Source organism: Ambystoma mexicanum, chromosome 2p (assembly GCF_040938575.1).
Source record: "Ambystoma mexicanum isolate Mex_15411 chromosome 2p, UKY_AmexF1_1, whole genome shotgun sequence".
Lineage (NCBI taxonomy): Eukaryota > Metazoa > Chordata > Amphibia > Caudata > Ambystomatidae > Ambystoma > Ambystoma mexicanum.
Genome location: NC_090923.1, coordinates 381,609,671 through 381,633,415, shown reverse-complemented (window position 1 = coordinate 381,633,415; position 23,745 = coordinate 381,609,671). Strand labels below are relative to the sequence as shown.

Below are 23,745 nucleotides of genomic sequence, written 5' to 3'. Positions count from 1 at the left end.
GGTGCCAGTTTCCCTCTGCTGCTGTTCTCCCCCTCACACTTTTGACAGTTCATTCAAAGTTCATCAGCTTTGGTTCAAAACTTGCCACTTTGCAATTCTCACTCAACAGAGCCTGGTTCTTATCAGTTTCCCTTTCGACTAACCGGCTGTGATGAACCACTTGGCTTTTAGCTTCTCTGGAGTCAAGGCTGGTACCACAGGCGCGGGCCTTCCCTTGCTCCTGCTTATGCCGGCATAAGCTTGCCCCGTGTACCGTTGACATCTGCTTCAGGACACTTGCGTTCTTGTTTGTGGTCTTAGGCTTTCTTCCATGAAGGTTCTGCAGGCCTGAGATGAAAAGGGCACGGTCCCTTCTCTCCTCGGCACCCTCTTGATTCCTGCTGCTTTCTCCTTCTCTTGAACAGCTGCATGGTAGCGGTCTCATTGTGCTGTCTGCTGTACTCACCCTGCTCATACTGCACTCTCCTGCTCCACCTTTTATCCCTGTGGGGAAAAGGAAGGGTCGTCAGGTGTGTGTGATTTGAGTCAATTGCCTGACTTTGCCTGTCGGAATGTCCTACGGGATAGGATGTGTGCCAGTTGGTGGTTTGAGACGGATGAAATGAATGAGAATGATCGGAATTGTGAACAGAACATACCAAACGGTGGCATTTGTAACTGTTGGTCACTTTCGACTGGGATTTCACAAAGGGACAGGGACAATCGGAGGACCAGGATTGGTAAGGTCTGCAGGGCAACCAGGAATAGTTAGGATCACAAAATAAACCTGGGGGGGATTGTGCGAACTGTAGTATTTTACCTGAGCAGGTTGGGAGTGTGCGGAAAGTAATAATCAGAGGAACGGGAAGAAAAATGATTGGGAGTATTCCGAAAAGGAACTTGAAAGTAGGGATTCTGAGAGAGATGGTTTCTGAATGCAGCGGGGTATGGGATCCTATGGGATTAGTTACATACAGAGGGGTGGTAGATTTGGGTAAGATAGATTCAATGGGATGTAGGTTGGTAGACTTATTACTGCCTACAAAGGCCCCAGTTATATCATCCTCATCTCCATCTTCCACGGCACAATACCACGATTCCCCGAGCAAAACCCTAGGCTCTGTTACCCAGGTGATCCTCCCTCGCCCGTCCACCCCCAGGGTTGGGATCTGAGAGCACCAGCCCTCCCCTGGCCACTTGAATAAGGGTTTCCGAGATCTACTTGGGGGGAAATACCCTCAGGTTTCTCACAGAGCTTAGGTTTCTTTTCCCCCAAGCTTGTTGCACTGATTACAAATCAATATTCTGCTCTTTCTGGATTCTCGGTTGTTTCTACCGTTTCTTTTCATTTTGTTGGTGTGCCCAGGTCTAGGCGCAGTTGACGGACTGCACATTCTACCCACTACAGGTCGCACAACCAGTTGCCCATACCAAAGCACTTTATCCCTGTAACTTAGGATTGTTAGGTTATTCACACTTGGAAGATTCAAATGCAGCTTAAACTTTCAATTCAGCATTTTGCCCACACTTCGCTGGTCCCCTCTACTGCTTACACGCAGAAAACTCTCTCATAATTTCACTAGCTCGCGTTGCTGTAGAATTGTCCTTTAACTGTTCAGTCTTTTGAACACGTATACTTCCTTAAACATTACCACTCTGAAACATAGATACTCATTAGCCCATTGCTGACCTTGCATTAGTCTATTTCATCATTTGGTTTTCATCGGAAGCTTTCGAGGATGTGCTGCCTGCACACGATTACTCCGATACAGTGTACCTTCACTAACGTTCAACAATTTCTCTCATTCATTGGCACTCACCGGTCGCGTAACTTTTCTTTCTCAGTTTCTTGGTTTGTACGGTTAGGATCTTACTGCTTTCTCTGCAGACACCCTTAGACTGTTGTTTACAGTCAGGGAACAAGCAACTCTCGGACACAGCATAGGGGCCGCCTGTTTCCACAGCTACCTTCTCTCACGCTCCCAGGCTCCTTGGAGACACGGCTCCCTCGCCACGCAGTGACACTCTGTTATACATTTGCATCCCTCCCTCCCCGCACCCGTTCCTGGTTCCCCAGCCCGCCCTCCCTCCCATTGGTGCATCCACTCTTCATCACCGGTCCTCCCAGGGCAGCCCTCTGCCCGGCAGCCCCCAGCGGCTAAGGGCCCCGAGGCCAAGGGCGACTCCAACAGAGGCGACTCCAGGAAGTGTCTGCAGGTGTCAGCAGGAGAAGCCAAGGAAGCCAGCAGCCAACAGACACCAACAAAAACCGTGAGTGTGGCAGGGGTGGGGAATAGAGCAATCACTCTACTCCAGAAAACCCCTGCCACTCTATCTTACCTATCAATAACATAGAGTGCCATAATACTTGCATGTCCACTCTTTATAGAACTGTGAACGTTAGCATGTCCACTCTTAGACAGAAGCGCCAAATCTAGACAGAAATGTGATTGTTAGCATATACCACACTTAGATGGAATTCTCAAGCTAGGTTTGCGCCAAATCTAGACAGAAATGTGATTGTTAGCATATACCACACTTAGATGGAATTCTCAAGCTAGGTTTGCGCCAAATCTAGACAGAAATGTGATTGTTAGCATATACCACACTTAGATGGAATTCTCAAGCTAGGTTTGCGCAAAATCTAGGCAGTAATATGATTGTTGGCATGTGCCACACTTAGACGGAATTCTCAAACTTAGCCCGCGTTGCATCTAGATAGAAATATGATTGTTAGCAAATACCGCACCTAGATGGAATTTCAGAAATGTGATTGTTAGCATATGTGACTCTTAGCATGCACCTCACTTAGAATTATAAACCTGGCTTGCGCGGCATCTAGATAGAAATGTGACTGTTAGCATGTACCACACCTAGATGGAATTTCAGAAATGTGATTGTTAGCATATGTGACTCTTAGCATGCACCTCACTTAGAATTATAAACCTGGCCTGCGCGGCATCTAGATAGAAATGTGACTGTTAGCATGTACCGGACCTAGATGGAATCCCACAATTGCAAGGACAGCAATGCCAACTAACCAACCAGCTAACAATTCCATCCATCTGCATACACCTCTCAAACTATAACCAAACACAAACACAAGCCTTAAACGCAGCAATCCGCACAAACTTCACAACAATGCAACAACAAAACAAACCACACATAGACTTGCACAACAGCACACGACGACTACGGACCATAAAACACCCCAAGCCCAGCCGACGGAACCACCGGGCGGAGGCTGCCAACAGCACATCACTGCTCTCTTGCACTTTTCCAGCTTATTCCTACTAACCCACCCCCTCTCCTCCCCTTTCAGAGCCGCCAGAGCGCCAGGGGACCACTTCGGTGGTGATAGTGCGCGGTACAAATGACCTTTAACATTAACATTAACATACTGTGCCTTTCTCCAGCAGCTTGTTCCCCTCTGGTTTCTCGTGGGCTGTGCTGGCCTTGCTGTGTCTCTCTCACTCCACAGGCTTACTGCTTCCTTTGCTGTTTGTGGACTCCAAGTTTTATACACCTGTGAGTCTCCATCAGGCTGCAGGTGTGAAGTCCAAGGTTCAATTGCCTCACCACGATTAGTCCAATTAACAGGACATACCTGACATTCAGCTCTATAGCCTTCAGGCTCCCTCTTCGTCTCAGTAATATAGTGCTGTCTCCTATAGGTAATCTTCATTACTCTTGGGGTTAGTTTTTTCTTCTCAGTACTTAGTCTGACTTCAGGGGGGGGAGTAGGATTTGGGCAGCAATATCCTACAAAGGAGGATGGGGTGAATCACTGTCAGGAAATGGTGGATATGGTGTCTCACCTTCAGGTACCCTCACCCCAAGGTACCTCTGGCCAGGTGATCCTCCCTCACGAGTCCCCCCCAGGGTCGGGATCCAAAAGTGATGGCCCTTCCCTAGACACCTGAACAGAAGATCGCCGAGGACTAGGTATGAGAGTGCCCTCAGGATTTTCACAGGTAATCCTTGTAATGGGAGAGAAAATTAACTAGTGTGGGCTATGATCCTACTGTGTACAGATAGAACTCTAAACAGACTGTACATTGGTGTATAACAGAAATGATCAATAAAGGACTGTGAGTAGCGAAAGGTTGTCACTAATTCTATGGAATGGTTTGGAGAGCCTATGCCTAGAGTCTGACTGTTGGATAGCTGCTTATGAGACAATGCAGTGTCACCAGTTGGAAATTTGGGAATGTAGGGTTTAGGGGTCATTCCTGGAAATACTCTTGCTGCTTGGACCTATGTTAAGGTGTATTGAACTGTTCTGTGCTAGGTCGGGGGTCATGCTTAACTCTCACTCTCGATTTCATTTCCTGAAAATGTGACTTTCGTCCGAACTATCCCAGCGTCTTCTCTTATCGCTTTGATCTTTATTTCATCACTTAAATGTGTTAGAGCAGGACAGCTCTGGTGGAATCAACTGGTGGAAATCTGATGCACAACTAGTCTGTTATGCAAACCAGTTTTGATTGCTTGAACACTGGCATTTCTCCAGCATGGGGTCTGGCATGGATTCACATGCTCATGAATATTCCCCGTCGTCAGGCTGGGAATCCTCTGTAAAGAAAAAACCAGTATCAGTTTCGTTTCTGATCTGTCTTTCGTAGTAGTAACCAATCACTGATCTCTGCGTCATACTGACCATAGCCGATGACTGCCCTCTACCTAAGCCCCGCCTCTGGCAGCCATCTTCAGATTTTTACCGCACGTTCAAGTGTTGGGATCCTCGTGCTATTGCTCTCGAGCGTTAGTGCAATTTTTTCACGTTTTTTCTCAAAAACTTCGATTTTTCAGTCAAAAAGAGCCTCAAGCTCCACCGTTTCTTCATCCGATCAACGGGGACCCATGTTGGATTCGTCTACGCCCCTCAAGGGTGAAGATTTCGTCGAGCCACGCTTTTGGAGGACTCCAGAAGTTTCTCAGGCCCATCTCGGACATGGCCCAGGAGAAGGGAAGCTCGACGCCCGAAAGGCTGTTCAGGGTCTGCCCTGGATGCCAGCTTCAGAATGTCTTTAAGGAAGACGAACACTCCTTTTGTCTTTACTGCCTACATGAGGACAAGACGCACGTGGAGAAGGACTGTGCGTTTTGCGGCAATATGTCGGAGCGGACCATGAAAGACCGCCATCAACGTCTCGCCAACTGGCGGGAAGGGAAGAGCCCGTCAGGCGAGAAGAAGAAGAAGAAATCCGAGCGGTCTTCTAAGACCTTTGAGGACGCCCCAGCGACGGGGGTCCAACACAAGGCCAAGCACCGCGACTCCGCTGGCACCGGGAGCGCCGAACAGTCGGGCTCTACGGGCGCCAGGCAGGGCGCATCCTCCCCGGCACCATCAACCACGAGCCAACGCTCTGGCTCGGGTAAGAGGAAGGCCGAGCACCCGGCGAAGCTCTTGGAGAGGCCCCGGTCGAGCTCGAAGGCCCCATCGGAGGGAGAGCGAGGCAGTGTCCCTCCCCCCAAGGAGAAGGCGGTGAGCGCACCTAAGGTGGTGAAAGCCTTAATCCATCCGGCCAAGGCCTCTATCGAGACAGTTGCGGCGGCCCTGGCTCAGCCTGTGGAGGCTACACCAGTGGTGGCGACCTCGGGGCTCAGAGTCTCCCTGCCACCGTGGAGGGAGTCCTCTTTTATGCCCATCGACAGGACCCCCGTGAAACCTCCGACAGAGAAGAAAAAGGGGGGGAAGGAGGTCGTCGTGGATTCGGCCTCAACCTCTGAGGAAGAGCTGATTGAGGTCTTAAGCCACAGCGTTGGCATGGAAGAAGACCAGCCCGTCGGGAGGGATCCCGAAGTAGGAGACGACGATAACGTCGAGGGTGCCGACGGGGCCCCTGGCCGCCCGTCGGACTCCCCTCAACCAGCGCCGCAAGACAACTCGGCAGCAATTTTGTTGGCTATACAGTCCTTATGCTCGGAGATAAGGACGAGACTGCCGTTACCACCAGCGGAGGAACCGCTCCCAACGGGGGACCCGGAGCCAGGCCCTTCTGGGAGCCCTCCCCCTAAGAGAAGGATTCATCCTCCACCTCCTTTTCAGCCATCACGCCCTGTTCAGCCCTCCTCCCCGTCCACGACTCGTGGGGATGATACGGGGACTGACACGGCCGCGACGGGTATGGACGGCGAGGTTTACGACGAGGATCTGCCGTCGTCACCTCCCACCCGGGCTTCCCCGCCCGACGAGATTGGATCGTTTCACTCCATGATCGCCAGGGCATCCGAGCTCTTCCAGCTCTGCCCGGAAGAGAAGAAGGAAGGTTTCCTTTATCAACGGCGCGAGGCCAAGAGGAAGACGGTCCTCTCTGTGCCTCTACTGGACGATATTTGGGATGAGGGCCTCGCCCTCCTCAAGAACCCATCCACGACGCCGGCTAGAAGGGATCGGTACGAGAAGAAGTACCGGGTCCAGGACGCGGCCCCCTTGTGCCTCCGGGCACAGCGGACCCCGGACTCCGTCATCTCTGCGGCGGCCAGGAAGAAAGCAGGGGGGGTGCGGCCTCTACGTCGACTTCCCCGCCGGACGGCGAGGGAAAGAAATTGGATACGACGGGACGCAGGGTCATCTCGTCTGCAGCGACGACGATTAAGGCGGCCAACGCCTTGGCTATCGTAGCCCGCTACGACAGGGAGCTGTGGTACAAACTGGCCCCCCTGCTGGACTTCCTACCGGACGACAAGAGGGCGGATGCCCTAGAGATCTTACAGGAAGGAGAGGTGGCGTCGGACCACGCCATTACGATTGCGACGGACATCGCTGACACTGGATTTCGCCAGTTGGGCAACGGCGTGTGCCTTAGGCGGCGTGGATGGCTCAAGGCTACTGACTTCCGTCAAGACGTGCAGACCAGAGTCTTGGAAATGCCGTTCGATGGAAACAACCTGTTTGGGAAAACAGTGGACGACTCCCTTCAAGCAATCAAAGCAGACACGGAGACGGCCCGGGCTCTTGGGGTTCTCCAGCAACGGCGGCCGCCCTTTCGGAGCGGTGGAGGCAAACAGGGTGCCTCCAAAGGTTCCGGCGGCGGATTTTCCACCTACCGTCAAGCGGCCCGTTCGTCGTCGCAGGAAGCTTACAGGGGACGAGGCAAGTCAGGCGGACCCCGCTGTCGTCGCCAAGGAGGTCAAGGTGGCAAAGCCTCGTCGAAGCAGGACTGAACCGGCCGTGGGGTCGGGCCCCCACCGAAGCACCCCGGTGGGAGGCCGGCTGGCGAGCTTCGTCAGTGTGTGGGAGTCCATCTCCACCGACCGTTGGGTGCTGGACGCCCTAGCCCAGGGTCATGCGCTCGAGTTTCAAAAAAGGTGCCCGCGCGTCCACCCTGTGGCCAGGAAAGAACATCACGTCCCTCAACTTCTCTTGGAGGTAAAGGCGATGCTCAGGAAGGGCGCCATCGAGCTCGTCCCAAAGAGGCTTCGGGGCTCCGGAGTTTACTCAAGATACTTCATCGTGAAGAAGAAGACTGGAGGATGGCGCCCCATCCTGGACCTACAACGACTGAACAAATTCATCAAGGCACAGAAGTTCCGGATGGTCACCCTCCAACACGTCCTGGGTCAGCTGGAGGAGGGCGATTTCCTGTCGTTGTTGGATTTGGAGGACGCCTACTTCAATATTCCCATCCTAAAGGGACACCGAAAGTTTCTCAGGTTCGTGGTCCAAAGGCGTCACTATCAGTTCAGAGCCCTTCCCTTTGGACTAAGGTCGGCACCCAGGGTGTTCACCAAGTGCCTCGCACCGGTGGCGGCGCAGCTGTGCCGAGAGGGGATCCACGTCTACCCCTACCTGGACGACTGGCTCATCCGAGCCAAGACGAGGGAGCTCGCCGTGGAGCACACGGCAAGGACCGTCCAACTTCTCACAGACCTGGGATTCTCCATAAACTACGCCAAGTCCCACCTGGTGCCCGCGCAAGACGCACTGTTTCTGGGAGCGAAGCTCGACACAGTGTCGCTTCTGGCCTCTCCGTCGGAGGAAAGGACGAGGTCCATTCTGGGCAAGGTGCAGCAGATGCTGGTTGCGGACGCGGCCAGAGTGAGGTCCATCAAGTCCCTCCTCGGAATGATGTCTTCTTGCATTTACCTCATCCCCCTGTGCAGGCTCCGGATGCGCCTGTTGCAGGAGTTCCTGGACGTGCGCTGGATCCAGACGACGGGCAGCTTCGAGGAGAGGATCACACTCGAGAGTTTCCGCCGAGCGATCCGGTGGTAGGGCACCCGCGCGCACCTGACGGTGGGCATGGACGGATGCCTCCCTGGAAGGGGTGGGAGCGCACACCGAAAATCTGCACGCGAGAGGCCTTTGGCTCCCGACGGAGAAGTCCCTCCATATCAACGTCCTGGAGCTCTGTGCAGTGTTTTGGGCCCTCAGGTCCTTCCTTCCGTCCCTCAAGGGCAAGGTGGTGAGGATCTTCACCGACAACACCACCACCATGTTCTACATCAGGAAACAGGGTGGAACCAGGTCCCCAGCCCTGTCCAGGGAGGCGCAGGATCTGTGGCATTGGGCCGTCGCCCAAAGGATGTTTCTGGTGCCGTTTCATCTGGCAGGGATAAAAAACACCATCGCCGACTCACTCAGCAGGGAGCTGCGCTCGTGCCACGAGTGGGAACTACGACAGGATCTAGTGGACCGCCTCTTCCGACGGTGGGGCACACCCCAGATCGATCTGTTCGCGACGGCGACGAACTCCAAGTGCCGGAGGTTCGCCAGCAGGTTTCCCCAGCCGAGGAGCATAGGCGATGCTTTCTCGTTCCCCTGGGAGGGCCTGTTTCTATACGCGTTCCCTCCATTGCCATTGCTGATCCGGCTCATTAACCAGCTCAAGAGGTCACGGTGCAGGATGATCCTCGTCGCACCTGCGTGGCCGAGGCAGATATGGTTCCCGGACCTTCTGGACTTGTCAGCGTCCCCGTCAATCAAGATGCCAGTGGACGCGGATCTGCTCTCCAGGGAAGGAGGCGCCATCCTCCATCACGACCCGAAGTCGCTGAACTTGCAGGCCTGGCTCCTGCAGCGTTAGAGTTTGGAGGATACGACATACCGGCCGACTGCAGAGAGGTTCTTGCAAAGGCCAGGGCGTCCTCAACTCTTAAATGCTACGGCCACAAATGGAAGAGGTTCTCTGTCTGGTGCCACGCAGAGAAGATTAACCCTCTGCGGATTACGGCTCCCCAAGTACTGCCGTACCTACTGACGCTGGCCAAAGCTGGACTGGCGCACGCGTCCATCAAGATTCATCTTGCTGCGATCTCCCGCTACACCAGAACCACGGGGCGGACGTCTTTGTGGTCTCATCGTCTGGTGAAAGAGTTCATGAAGGGACTGTTCAGATCGTTCCCGCCGGTGAAGGCTCCGGCCCCGGCGTGGGAGCTCAACGTGGTGCTGACCAAGCTCATGGGACCTCCGTTCGAGCCTCTGCACTCGGCTCCGTTGAAGTTCTTGTCGTGGAAAACAGCGTTTCTTGTGGCCATCACCTCCGCACGACGGGTGGGAGAGATCCAGGCCCTTTCCTGCAAGGCCCCGTACTTGACTTTTCACGACATGAGGGTAGTGCTCAGGACGCACCCCTCCTTCATGCCCAAGGTGCCGTCGGACTTCCACCTCAACGAACCCTTGTTGTTGCCTGTTTTCTTCCCGTCGCCTTCGTCGCCGGCTGAAAGGACTTTGCACTCGCTGGATGTGGCTAGAGCGCTGAAGTTCTATGTGGACCGCACGAAGGGTTTTCGGAAGACGTCACAACTCTTTGTGAACTTTGGACCTGTTAATCAGGGGAAGGCTCTCTCGAAGGCTTCCATTTCCAGATGGCTCTCCGGCTGTATCATGTGCTGTCATCGGTTGGCAAACCGACCCCTGCCTGGCCGTCCGAGTGCCCATTCCACCAGAGCGATCGCAGCTACCACGGCGTTCCTATCTGGTGTGCCCTTGCTGGACATCTGCAGGGCTGCTACGTGGAAGTCGACGCACACCTTCACGAAATTCTACTGCGTCGATCGGGATTCCAGGGAGGAGTCCAAGGTCGGCCAAGCAGTGCTGCGCAACCTGTTCGCCTAAGGTGAGCCTGGTGAGGAGGTAAGATTTGCTTAATGTTGAGTTTGATGTAATGCTTAATGTTGAGCCTTTGCCACCTCGCGTGGTTGTGCATGTGTGTACTGCTATGTATTCTTTATTCATGAGCATGTGAATCCATGCCAGACCCCATGCTGGAGAAGGAACAAGTTACTTACCTGTAACTGTTGTTCTCCAGCATGGGTCTGGCATGGATTCACATGCGAACCCTCCCGCCTACCCCTCTGCGGCTCTTCACTTGGTCATACTGCCACTTCACGTGCTACCAAATCTGAAGATGGCTGCCAGAGGCGGGGCTTAGGTAGAGGGCAGTCATTGGCTGTGGTCAGTATGACGCAGAGATCAGTGATTGGTTACTACTACGAAAGACAGATCAGAAACGAAACTGATACTGTTTTTTTCTTTACCGAGGATTCCCAGCCTGACGTCGGGGAATATTCATAAGCATGTGAATCCATGCCAGACCCATGCTGGAGAAGAACAGTTACAGGTAAGTAACTTGTTCCTTTTTAGGCAATAAGCTCCGAGCCTGCGGGCCATTACCGCATAAAGTAATGCCCCCAGGGGCCCATAATTACAGGCCCGAGCATAGACCCTTCTCCGTTTCAATGGCAGCTATTCAAGTAAAGTGAAAAAAAAGTAAACTAAAAAAATGGGCGCCATGAAACAGGGAGAAGGGACTACAAATAGTCAATTTCCACGATGGCCTGAAAAAAAGCAAGCACTGCGATGGTCGCACAGTAGCTGAGTGGGCCTACCGTCAGGTAAGGCTTGCAAGCGAACCAATCAGTTAGTTTGTAAGCTTACAAAAAAAAAACACACCGGGTACTAATGCTGGTTAATGGTTTACCTTTGTACTGTGTGCATCTTATGCATTATCTCCTCTGAAGCAGAAGCATTATTACTTGTGTGCCTTTTTGTCACTGTTTAATTACCTATGTGTCAGTACAGTTAATTAGCATACCATACTGACCCTAACTTATTTAACCACTCTGATAGTACATTGACATGTTATGCATTCCTTCTTGCTTGTTTGAAAGCGATTCCCGATGTTCATACGTTCGGATAGGGAGGGCCTTCTCTTTCTGTGGAAGCCATCAGGTTCTGGTAAACCCTTCCTCTCAACATACATAACAATGGTGCAGACATGGCCTCCTGGAAAACCCTCAAAGCATGCATCAGAATCCACTGCTATCAAATTATTCATCACATTTCTATGATACAATGTTTATTGTTATCTTTTTAACATTAGAAATTATCCATTGTTATGTAGAACACCTTCACCTTTGCTCTCGTTTTTTTCTGAAATAACAGAGTTAAGTGTACGTTTCTTAGAAAAACAGGTCTATAACTAGGAATTGTTTTAATTTCTTTACAGCTGGTTACACAGTGCAACGCAAGGTATGTGGAATGCTTCAGTGCCCAGAAGGAATGCAACAAAGAAAAGAACAGGAACTCCTCAGTTGTGCCATGTAAGAGTCAATGCTCCGATTTCTGTTTTTTTATTCATTTATTTTGCATTCGACAACATATCAAAACCCTGAGGGGTCAAACGGTAATGAAAGATCAAGTTTATTTTTATTTTTTTAAGGTTTATCAAGTATGTACCAGCCCATTCGCCTCCCCAGAGCAACAAGGCATTGGGCTGCATTTGTCTTGCCTTGCAGGAACAAGGTGGCAGATGACCTAGAACAAATGCCAGTGAAGACCTCTGCAATCCAGTGATTCCCATTTGTATATGGTTGAACCTAGCATGCTAGAGTATTAACAGTGTAGCCAGGTGAAAGGAGCGTTGGTTTTTCCTCTGCAGTAGGAATGACTATTTTGGGAATATGGGCTGAAACGTTGAACAGGACTGACAGCTGCCATGATTGTTTGAGGCCTAGTAAGAGGAATATCAGGAAACTAGTCAAATTGACTGTGGGGGGGGGGATCTTGATAGGGACTCCACTGCCACCGTGCATTAGTGCCGTCTGGCATATATGGCGTGGGAGGTTCGCAAACACTAAACTGTAGAGGGTTCAGATCATCAAGTTGTGGCTCCCCAACGCTGTACTTTGCAATTAACCACTCGCTCCCCTATTATAATTGCTAATCAAATATCCTGGTTTGGGGGTTGGGGGGAGGGGGTGGCAATGCATATCCGGGTATCAGAATGTTCCTTCAGCTGTAGCCTTTGAGGTAGTCCAAATACAATAATACATTTTCTGAACCCCACAATATAAAATGGAACAATCTATTAAAGATGTATGCCTTACCTGGTTAATAATTCAAGGCCCTGTTACTTTACATTCGATATCCTTAGGCATTGTTAAATAACACTATTACAGTGGTGTAACCTGTAGGTCTGCTCCGGGTATATTTGAACATGAAGGACACCATCTATGTGCATGTTGCAATATGTGGGCACACCATGCGCTAGTCTAAAGCATGCATTATCATCCCTGTCTTATCTGCTTTATTCCCTTGCATTTCGTAATGCTTCTAGTTCCCATGCTATCATTTTCATCGTTCAATTAATTCCCATTTTCAAGGTTCCCAGATAAAAGCAAGAGGAGTCTGTCTTATCTTTTATGAGTTGCATGAAAGTGACACTGTATTTTATTTTACATAGCTGAACGCGCCAGGGTGGGACTTGCACCGTTGCCTGGAATGAAAGGAACCGATTACATCAATGCCTCGTATATCATGGTAAGGAAGGCCTGCAGTTCTAAATCACTTTAATGTGATGGGCTGCAGCTAATAGAAATGCTGTTTATGCAAAAATCCTGGTTCTGGATTTCTTTTAAGCTTGCGGGTCGGGCGTCTTGGATTATGGGAAAGTAGATTTAGCTAGAAACAAGTTATGTGTAACGTTAGAATTAAAATCTGTTTTTAGCATATCTTTAGGCCATGCTTTATTTTACAGCAATTGCGATCATATTCACGTTCATGCAGCAGCCATTGCAACCCCACAGCTGGGCGTAGTAACTGAAAGATGCAGATGTGTGCCAAGTCACACAGATAATCGTGTGTAACAAGCTCGATGCCGGAGGTCAGTGTCTAAGTGCGGAACTGGGATTCGGACCTTGGTTGGTCTGCGTGGAAAAGGCTCAAAATGTCGCCCTCACAATTGCTACTGCTGAAATACCCGACTTTTTTTTTTTAAAACCCCCCATTTATGTGGAGGGGTATAGGATATTATAGTAATATGGGAGTGCTGCGGGGGGCCTCCCCTGCATATCTATGTGGGGTTAAGGAGGTTTAATTTTAAAAAAAATAGTCCGCATTTTCAGCCGTCACAATTATGCGTGGTCGCAGTGATCGCATACATCCGTCTGTGTTGTCTTGCTTCCAAGCCATACGTGCTGCCCCAGAGTTATCCTCCAGGCACATTGTCTTCATAATGTGCCTAGCATCCAGTGGTGTGAGCACAAAGTCCTTCCTTTCCTCCAGTGTCCCTTCTCGCCCCTCTCCCCCATGAACCTCTCTGGGATTCCTGCTGAGGTATGTTAACTTGTTTCTCTACCACGGCCAGCGATTAGATTTTTTGTTTCAAAGGCCTCTTCTACTGTAATGTGTTCCCTAAAAACTGTTGGCACAGTGGATCTCTTCAAGACTTTAGTCCTGGGTAAAAAGGCCGAAAGTACTGTTCTTTCTGGGTCATACACCCAGTGGCAAAAACACTGGCTGTCGCTTTCCTATTTAGACTTCTGAAACATGAGCTTACATTGTAAGCATATTACATTGTGGAGTGAGGGGGCACCTCTGTCAACAAGCAAAAAAGAATAGTATTACACTCAATGGCATTTTGCCACAAGCAATTTACAAGCAGCATGTTAACAAAGAACCATACTTTTTCTGAAAGTGCATCACTGTCCATTTGATTGGTGCACTGAGGTTTCCATCGCTACACCATTAATCAGCTACTCCCTGAAAAAACATTTAACTGAGGTGTTAGAACTGATTTTCTATACTGTGGCCGGGTGGGACAGCTGTATAGAAGGCCAACCTATATTGTGACAGGGACAACTCTGGGAGCTTTAGCCAAACTAGTTCAAGTTAGCTGTGACGAGAGGTCTAGGCTAAGTCTCAAGCGGTGGTAAACATCACTATGAAAAATGACTACTAACAGGTAGAAGTATCACAAAACTCTAATATTAGAATACATATATACAGTCACTAGAGTAGGGCATAATACAGATCAATCCCTGTAAAGGAAAGTATAGATTAGTTTATGCACTACAGGTCTGCAGAGAATTAGCCCTAGCTTCAAATGTCCTTCCCCAAGTTGTCTGGGGCCTTAAACCCAAATGTTCAGCAACAGGTCAGACACAGCTTGTAACTGGAGAAAACAAAGGAAGAGTCTCTGGGGGTCCAGTGAACGATTCCAAGGGTTAGAGGAGACGTTATTCTAACTAGCAAAAGTGTCACCAACTTTCAGAAGGTTTGCGCGAGCATGCAATTGCAAAGGCAAAGTATTGTAAAGGTTTTAGAACAGTTAGGAAAACATTTAAAGGGAGTTTTGGGGCAGGTAACAACCAGCAAAAAAGAATAGTTTTACACTCACTGGTATTTTTGACATACAGCAAGTTAACAAAGAACTGTACTTGTTCTGAAAGTGCATCACTGTCCATTTGAATGGTGCACTGATGTTTCCATCTACACCATTAATCAGCTACACACTGAAAAAACATTTGTTTAAGGGAGATGTTAGGACTGATTTTCAGAAGGCTTGCGCGGGCAAGCAATGGTAAAGCCAAAATATTGTAAAGGTTTTAGAGAAGTTAGCAAAATGTTTAAAGGGAGTTATGGGGCAGGTAAGAACCACTGTAACTCACCCACCGTATTCCGATTCTTCAGATGACTTAGCAGGTCAATGGAAGAGGGCCAGAGGTCGCTTTTCCCGCTGTCAGCCTCAGTCCTTGATTCGCAGTGGTTGCAGGTTTGAGCAGATCTCTGGTCGAGGTCTTTGGCTGGTGCAAGGACTCTCGGTGGAAGAATGCAGCAAACACAATGTAGGACCTCTCTCAGGACTGAACTCGAATCAGGTGAGATGTTTCCGATGGTGGTCCCCGCAGCACGGCGACGCAAAGGGACTCACTTGTTGTGGTCAGACTTTCCCTCCTAACTCGGGTCCCCTTGACTCTAAGACTATAAAACCCGCTGGGGTAGATCTTGTAGGACAAGCTGATGATCCCCCAAGTTCCAGGCTGCAACATGGAATGGCATCATCGGCAGCACAGTAACCCAAACTCAGAGCTGGTCAGCTATAGGGCAGTCACGGGGCACTTCCGAAGGCTCTTCTTTGCAGGGTACCGAGCAGAAGTCAGAAATAGATATTCCCTCCATTCCATGGGTTGCAGCTCCCTCGCAGGACTGCTGAAGATCAATAGGAAGACAGGGCTTTTCCAGGAAAGCAGCAGAAGTAGGTCGCCAGTCCTCCTTCAGACGAGTCTCCGGTCTCCTCACGGGTCTCACAGCTGGACAGGAGACTTGAATGCTTCAGGTTTCTCCAGGACCTCTCCAGAGTGGGTGCATGGGTCCTCTTCTTATCCCAAAAGCCAGGTAAGAGCAGAAACTCCCAAGAACTAGCCCCCCCCCACACACACACACCCCAGGAGTGGTCCAATCAGGAGCACTGGTGGGAACACTCATGCATATCACTCAAACACACTGAAACCAGTGTGTGGTTGGGACCAGACAGTCCCATCCTGCATCCTGCCAGCAAACACTTAAATCCCTCCCATAGCCCACCAAAAGCCTCTGCTTTTGCAGGCACTGGAAACCATAAATGGGTTTTCCTGGCCTCAAAGGCCAGTAAGAAGCCTGAAAGACAAGATGGCCAAAGGACAAGCGAAAAACCCTGTGGCCTGGCCATGTTTGGTCACTAGCCAGAGTAGCCAAATGGGTTAAGGCTAAAACAAAAAGCAATGAACAAAATTGTAAGGGGTCACTGCTGCCACCAGCTTGCCCATTTAACACACCTATACTAACCAAAAATCCTCTGAGTATTCGTGTAGGGCAAAAAAAAAGTGTATCCCATTGTACCGCATTGTAAGATGCATGTACAATTATAAACAAGTGACAAGTTACTAATAGTAGTAACTAGACTGAGGAAAATAAAAGCAAAAGGTTTGGGGGTCCATTAAAATGGAAGGAAAGGTGCAGAGAACTCCTGCCGAAAAGTAGGGATCTGGAATCTCCCTGTTAAGACATCCTCACTAAGAATGATTATTTGATGTCTGCTGCCGGACACGTTTATATAAATGTTGAACAAAGTGAGCTTGATTCAGCAATTATCGTAATACATTACGTTGGAGGAACCAGGCTCACACAGGGTAATTATAGAGGCATCTTTAGACGTGGTCTTACAAGGCATGAAAATATAGCAATTTTCACCTGCTGGGAAGTGACCGCACTAACCTGAGCCACCCTTCAAACGTCTTACTTTTATAGTTCCCTGGTCACCTGATAGAATCCACACTTAAGAACATTTGATAATAGATCGCTAGGCCTTCAGACATATTTACCTTCCTCCTGCCACAACAAAAAACACATTCATCCCCCTGTAGTCTTTTATTAGCGTTTATATCCTGTTATGTTGTCATATGATGACTTTCGGTCTGCTAATCCCAGCCGAGGGGCATTGGACCTCCACACCGCTGACAGCTTCCGGTCGCTTATGAGCAGTTCTGTTGTGTGTTGTAGTCTAGGCTGGAATGGTCCGCCATGCGGGTGCCGTCATCCTTGCCACACTAACCCTTCTGTTCAGCATTTTCCTGTTCATTCCATAGAGCACATGCTCACGTGAGTACATGCTCACGTGAGTACATAGGGGAGCAAGCAGGGAAAAAGCCAAATGGAATGGGAGAATGTCTAAAAAGAAAAAGCCTAAATGAAATGGACAGTGAGGTAATAGGGGTGTGGCAACTTTAGTCGGTTATTGGTTATTGTTCACCTGCAATTACATTAGCTTTATTTTGATTAATTTATTTATCATTGATTTCATCTGTCAATTACTATCAAAGTAACAGCTGCTCAGCTTTGTTCTGTTCTCTGAGATGAGTACTATCATTGTGAACTTGGAAAGGCAGTATTGACCCCACTCTTTCACACACAAATGCAGTCTTCATAAACACGCAGCACACACTTCATTATTCACTATAAAGATCATGTTGGGCTATGTTTGATCCAGAAGAGGAACTTGGTAGGTCATAGACCCTGACCACTTCACCCCATTGACAATTCAATGCATGTGTTTTTGAAATCAGTAGTTTCTCTTCCTCATTCCTCATTCTTCTTGGTGTGGTGGTGGTTCCACAAGAAATTCCAATACCAGTGATTAGTATATACCAGAGATATTTACTTATACACTCTACATAAAATGCACATTAAATTAAATATTCATATTTTAAGCACTATGATCTTTGCCTTCTCTCATGCTGTATTATCTTTTAAGGTGATGGATACCCTTGTTACAAACTACTTAATGCATGTTTGGTGAGGTCAAGCATCCTGAGCCTTAACCCGTATTAAACTGGTTTGCCATTTTTAACAGTGATGTGTGACAGGGTCAGGGCTCTGACCCTGTCATGGGGACCCAGGAACCCTGCCAACTGGGGACAGGGTCTACCTAGGCGCAAGCCAGAGTCAACCCTGTCTTAAAGGTGGTGATGGGGAAGTTGGTGGAAGGGGCTCAGTCGTTAAATGTGGCATAGCTGGTGCATTTTGTGTCCTCTCTGTATCATGATGCCTCCCATGACTATTTCTGCCAGAGTTCTTCTGTTTCCTACAGAACCACAACTCCCAGAATGCACCTGGGAGCCATCAAGAAACTTCAGATCAGAACCAGGGGAATGGAATAAAAACCACAGCAGCGCCTGATGAAAGCCAAATGGAAAACAAAAATGCCTGAGCACATGGCTGCTACTCTGCAAACAGAGATTGATAAGGGGGACTTGTCTAAAAAATGAGTTTGTGTTTGACCTGTGTAATCCAGCCCCTGGGGAAAAGAGACACACATATTGGCTCCATCTAAGGAGAGTGAATGAAAGGAAGAGTGTGGGTTGCAGGGGAGATGTCAGGAGCTATGGAGGTGGATCGTGAAACCATGTGGAGGACGGATGGTGAAGCACAGTGCTGAAGAGCTGGTGGAAGAATTGAAGGAGAGTACAGGTGAGGTATTGATTGTGTGGGAGAGTGGTACCAGTTTTTTAATTGTAGTCAGGGGGTATAAGGGGAGTGGGAAAGAAAGAGTTAGATGGTGTGTGTGTGTACAGAGGTCAGGAGCAGGGTGTGTAGAGAGGTGAGGAGAAGGGTGTGTAGAGAGGTGAGGAGAAGGGTGCGTAGAGAGGTGAGGCAATGGGTGCGTAGAGAGGTGAGGCGATGGGTGCGTAGAGAGGTGAGGCGATGGGTGTGTAGAGAGGTGAGGCGATGGGGTGTGTAGAGAGATGGGGGAAGGGGTGTGTAGAGAGGTGGGGGGCAGGGGTGTGTAGAGAGGTGGGGGGCAGGGGTGTGTAGAGAGGTGAGGGAAATGTTGTATGTGGACATGAAGGGAAGGGATTATAGAGAGGAGAGGTGAATAAAGTGCAGACATCATAGGGACAGAAGAGGAGAGAGTGGAGGGGAAGAAGACATGTGAGAAGAGGCAAAAAAGGGAGAGGTGTGAGAGAGTCAAATGTGAGGTGGCCGGAGTAGTAAACTGAGAGAAAAGGAAAAAAAGATGAAGAGCTTGCAATAGAGAACAGTGCGGAGGCATCTGTTACCCACACGAGAAATCATGCTTCGTTGACAAACAAGGGAGTTTTAGGTTAGGCCACCCCTAGAAGAAACCCTGAGGAAACCATATGTATCTTTATGCATTTAGGCCCTCACCTACAGCCATAGTTTGACTGTAGGTTTTACGGAACCTAGCTAGAAGACCTGAGGTTAGGGACGTGCATGGATTGGGTTGAGGGGAGCCCACTGGAGACCAGAGTGGGAAGACCCTTGCACTCTGATCAGAATACAAGTTACTTTAAACATCTTGAAAATAAAATCCCTTGAACTTTTTCTCAAAGTCTGGATTTTCTTAAGGCCATCGTTGAAATGTGACTGCCCTATTATTTGTGTGGATGCTACACTATCCAGTATCTGCATTAGCTATCAAAAATGGAATAGATGTGTTAATCATCCAGGCTTCTTGTTTAAACTTGGACTAGGTTCTTTATTTTTTTATCTTAGTAATGGGTGGTGATGGGTTACGTTTTTTATCATCTTCATATCTTGTAGTTTAGGGGTTCTGATAGTGCCCCCTAGAATCCCATGCTACTGTATCTCTGTCTGAAGTTGCTGGCCTACTTGCCCATGATCTACAACCACATTTCCTATGTAGATGAAACCAAAATGTATCAGCAAATAGATATTCGTTTGGAGGGGATTTCTTCTGTCAGAGGCTGTTATCTAAAGGAATAGAAATATATATTGACCTAAATCTAAAATGCACTAAATGTAAATATCCTCCTTAACGAACCTTAACCCCCCCTGATTCCAATAAAACCTTTACAGTTTTGGGCTTAATTAATGATTTGTTATGATTGTGCTCTTTGTTTATGATCCCTATAATGGAGCTGTTTTCTGTGGAGTTTTCCTTTAATTACATCAAATATTTTATGGCCTTCGATTTCAAACGAGATAAGCCTCAGTTGGTGGATGGGTCACTGTAATGCACAGTTGGTGTATACCAATTACTCAATAACAGACTCCTTTTGTATGAGCATCAGTGACTTCATTGTGTTCAAATGAATCTACCTTCCGCCTCTTAAGTTGGAAAGTGTGATGCATTTTCTCCACGATCAATGTTTGTTTGCACTTGGCCAATTGAAGTGGTAATCGTCAAGACTCTGTCATAAACATATACACATGTCCTTGCCTTGCAAAATAGAAACAAATCCTGATGTATCTTAGTTACTGCTGCTCTGTTGGCCAGTATCTGCTGGTTGTAACCAGATCTAAAACCAGTCAAGGGGATTGAACATTTGAAGTAGAAAAACCCTTGGTGTATAATTCTCTCTAAAACTGGCATATAACAAATAGTGCATCACAGTCCGAGCTGGCCAGTTTCAGGAGTTTAAAAAATATATATTTATTTTGGCATTATAGGACGATTTTATGACACTGTACTATACAACTAGTAGATTCAATCAATCGTCCTGACTCAGTTCTATTCGGAAAATTGCAACATTTGCCATGCATGTTCCTCCAACTGCCACTCAGATATTTGCAAAATGAGCGGAAGTGCGATTTGCGAAGGTTGGATACTTTCCTTTTGGTGCTCTGGCTTATTCTCAGTCCTAGTGTAACCCCGCTTTAACCCAAGTGAGTAACTTGCTAGAGACCAAGTGCTACTACAAACACAAAGCAGGTCAATAGATAATGCTGTACTGTTTAATATAGCTTCTTGTTGTGGCTGAGATAAAGTCGATGCAGCAAGTAGACTAACAAGGTGTGCATTTGGGTTAGAGCCCACTGAACTAAAGTAGCTTCTTGCTCACAATAAATCCTGGATTGGGTACATTATTGTCGCTGGCTAAAGGGGGTTTCAGGGGCTTCTACTAAAGTTGGTAAATAAGTAAGGTGCACGTCCAGACTTCTCTCCACCGTCAAACATCCAAATGACAATCAATTTGTACTCAATTGTCTCCTTTCTAATCAGTCCATTAACTTATCCACAAATCCATCAGAAAGCTATTGATCTTGCTTTTTATCTCTTCCTGACTCACCCCTGACAACCTCACTATTGACCCATCCCCCTTTGACCACTCATTAACTTTGAGGTCAAAATTCCAACTTATGTCCTGGTCACCTTAACCTCATGTATCAGCAAATGAACATTCAAACATGAACCATTGACCTCCCTATTGATCACAACTCAATTCCTTACCTTTACCTCTTCTCATACACCACCTTTTCACCAAACATTCACTGAGTCTTGCTCCGTTTGTTGACTACTACCCTCCTTAAACCTTCCACACCACATGGTCTACCCTTGACTTAAAACTGTCATGTGCTCTAATTCTACATCAATTGCAAACTTGCCACTGGCTCGCCTTACCAAATATAAGGCTACAGAAACTCACCACTGCCCTTAAAACTGCAGTCTCTCTATTCTCATAATTCCTCTGGCTCACAAACTATTCTTCACCCTCTAAACCAGGTCTCATCCGCCTTGGATGCATCTTTTTTCTTCTGTCACTTGGACCTGTACGTTTCTTCAAATGTCTGGTTCTACACACCATCACATCCTTCTTTGGCTCCCAGAATACCATAGCCTGTTTTTGTTCCATTTCTCCTACTTCACACATGGAATTAGCTCTTATTGTCCACATGGTTAACCTGTCCTTTGTGACCATTGATCCATTTGCACTACCAGTAAAACAAATTGCAACCTGCTGATTCTTCTCCCGCTTTACCTCTCACTCTCTTAAGGTCTCTGCCTACCTTCTTTAAAAATATTCCTATTCTATTCATCCTCCAAAGACTTGCTCTCTTCTCGCCCACTACTCTTAAGGTCCTTGACCATTTGGTATTCAATAGGATCATGCGCTATCTTGAGTAATTGATCCCTCTCCGATCTTCCAACCATTATTCTGAAGCAGCACTCTACTGAAATGGCCCTACACATTCCTCTCCAATGTTTATCACTCCATTATTCATTCCAATTCTCATCAACCTCTCCAGCCTTTGCACTGCAGACCACTTTTCTTTTCCATCTCCAACCTCACAATCCAGGACACAGCCGTCTCCTGGATTCATTACTTCCTCTGATCTATCCTCCTCCCTATTTTGAAACACACTTTCCTCTGACACCGCTTCTCTGCCTGTTGGGCTACCTCAGGGTTTAATCCTGAGCCCCTTTGTCTTTAAACCAGCACTTTTTCACAAAGGAAATTAAATATCAATAGGATTTCCCGTTTAACTCTTTGCTGACGCCACCCAGATCATTATCTTCCCTATGTTTACTTCTGAAATCTGCAAGACATTCTCTGTCTTTCCGGAGTCTAGCCCTGGCTGCCCCTTCACTGTTTCCTGCATCCAGTCACTATTCTTCGCTGCCCAGTTCTCCTTCTGCACACCCCCTGTCATCCCTCTGGTCACCCACCTTTGCTTCTCCTCGACAACCTCAACCATGGAACAAGTTCATTTTGTTCAAACAGTTAACCCGTCGTTCGATCCAATTGATCAATTAGCACTATGAGCAATCAACAAAATTGCAATTTAAACCTAAATATTCCTCGTCTGCTAAAATTGGCTTCCGTTCTACCAATCCCCAAGAAGCTCTGAGCCAATCCTGACACTCCTGCTAACTGTCGGTACTGCTCCCTTCTCCCCCACTAATCAGAGATCCATGAGCATTTGGTATTCTGTAAGATAACTCGCTATCATGAGCGCAATAATCTGAGATCCTCCAGCAGTCACTATACTAAAAAGTCCCTTAAGTCTTCAATTTCTTGCCTAATGCTCACCACCCTTAACTCTTCTCCATTCTCAATCTCTTCGACCTATCCGCTGTCCTCACACTAGAGACCAATCCTGCCTTCTATCTCCAATTTCTGAATCCAGAAGAGCCCACTCCTGGATTGATTTCTACCTCTCACTTATCCATTTCTTAAAACACACTTTCCTCTGATGCCACTTCAGTATTGGTTGCCTAGGCGAGCAACATTTTACCTCTCTTATCTCTTCACTGATGATACAAAATCACCTTCTCCCAAATCTCTACTTTTGAAATCTCCAAAAAATTCTCTGAGTGTCTCCCTGCAGTCTATCACTGGCTGGCTCAATGTTGTGTCGTGCTTAACTCATTGAAAACAAAACATAAGTTATCTACCTTTCTGTGCAGCACATTTCATGCCCTCTCTATTGACCTATTTTCTTTTAATCCCATGGTTTACTGTCACCACCCTCCAAGACTGCAGCCTTTCACAGCAAGTTCACTCTTCAGCAATTCATAAGAGAAAATCAACCTCTTACAAATTGAAACATCTGTCCTCTCCACATGCACCTCTCTACTATAATCTCCTCGCCACTCACATAGTTGCTTAAACTACAGCTAGAGCATGTGACTGCGCATCCTAGCATACTTGTTGGCACCCATTACCAAAGTAGTCTACTATGCTACCCGTACATGCTAGAATCTACCATACTCCTCTAAAACCTCTCTTCAACGACTCCACATAGGCAGGCTCTTGATGTGCAAACTGTACTCTTCAAATTCCTCATATGTATGTATGAATCAATTCACTAATGTCCCATTTCTTGTCTACCCTAATCTCTTGATACACCTTCACTTGTACTCTCCATTCCAGTCTATTGACTCCTCCAGCCTATTGACTCCTCACTCACCCTCTGATGCCTCCATACTCTGATCCTTATCCCTACATAGCCCGCTCATCACTGCAACTCACTACTCATGAAATAAAGTCCCCAGCATCTATTATATACATTTATACAATTAAATGGGTCACCATCCAAATCCAGTCATCCACACATAAAAGGGACAGAATTAAGGAGCTGAGATCCTACACTGACATTCGCACCACAACGTAAGGCATAATGCTAAGAAAAGTATGTTGCATGGTGGTAGCTGTTGTGCAGACTTATCCTGTTTTGAAACCCGTTGCCATGCCATTCTTGTTACTCGAGAAAACCTATCTTTTGACCATTAA

General features: G+C 47.9%; 1 protein-coding gene across 2 annotated transcripts in view; it reads left to right on the top strand.

The window, feature by feature from the left end:
- PTPRG (protein tyrosine phosphatase receptor type G) overlaps nt 1-23,745 on the top strand; it is a 1,528,043-nt gene that overhangs the window by 1,362,102 nt on the left and 142,196 nt on the right. For both annotated transcript variants that reach the window (XM_069643751.1, XM_069643750.1), the window contains 2 exons: nt 11,436-11,529; nt 12,672-12,748. In XM_069643751.1, coding sequence (XP_069499852.1) covers nt 11,436-11,529; nt 12,672-12,748 — 171 coding nt within the window. The remainder of the gene's footprint in view (nt 1-11,435; nt 11,530-12,671; nt 12,749-23,745) is intronic.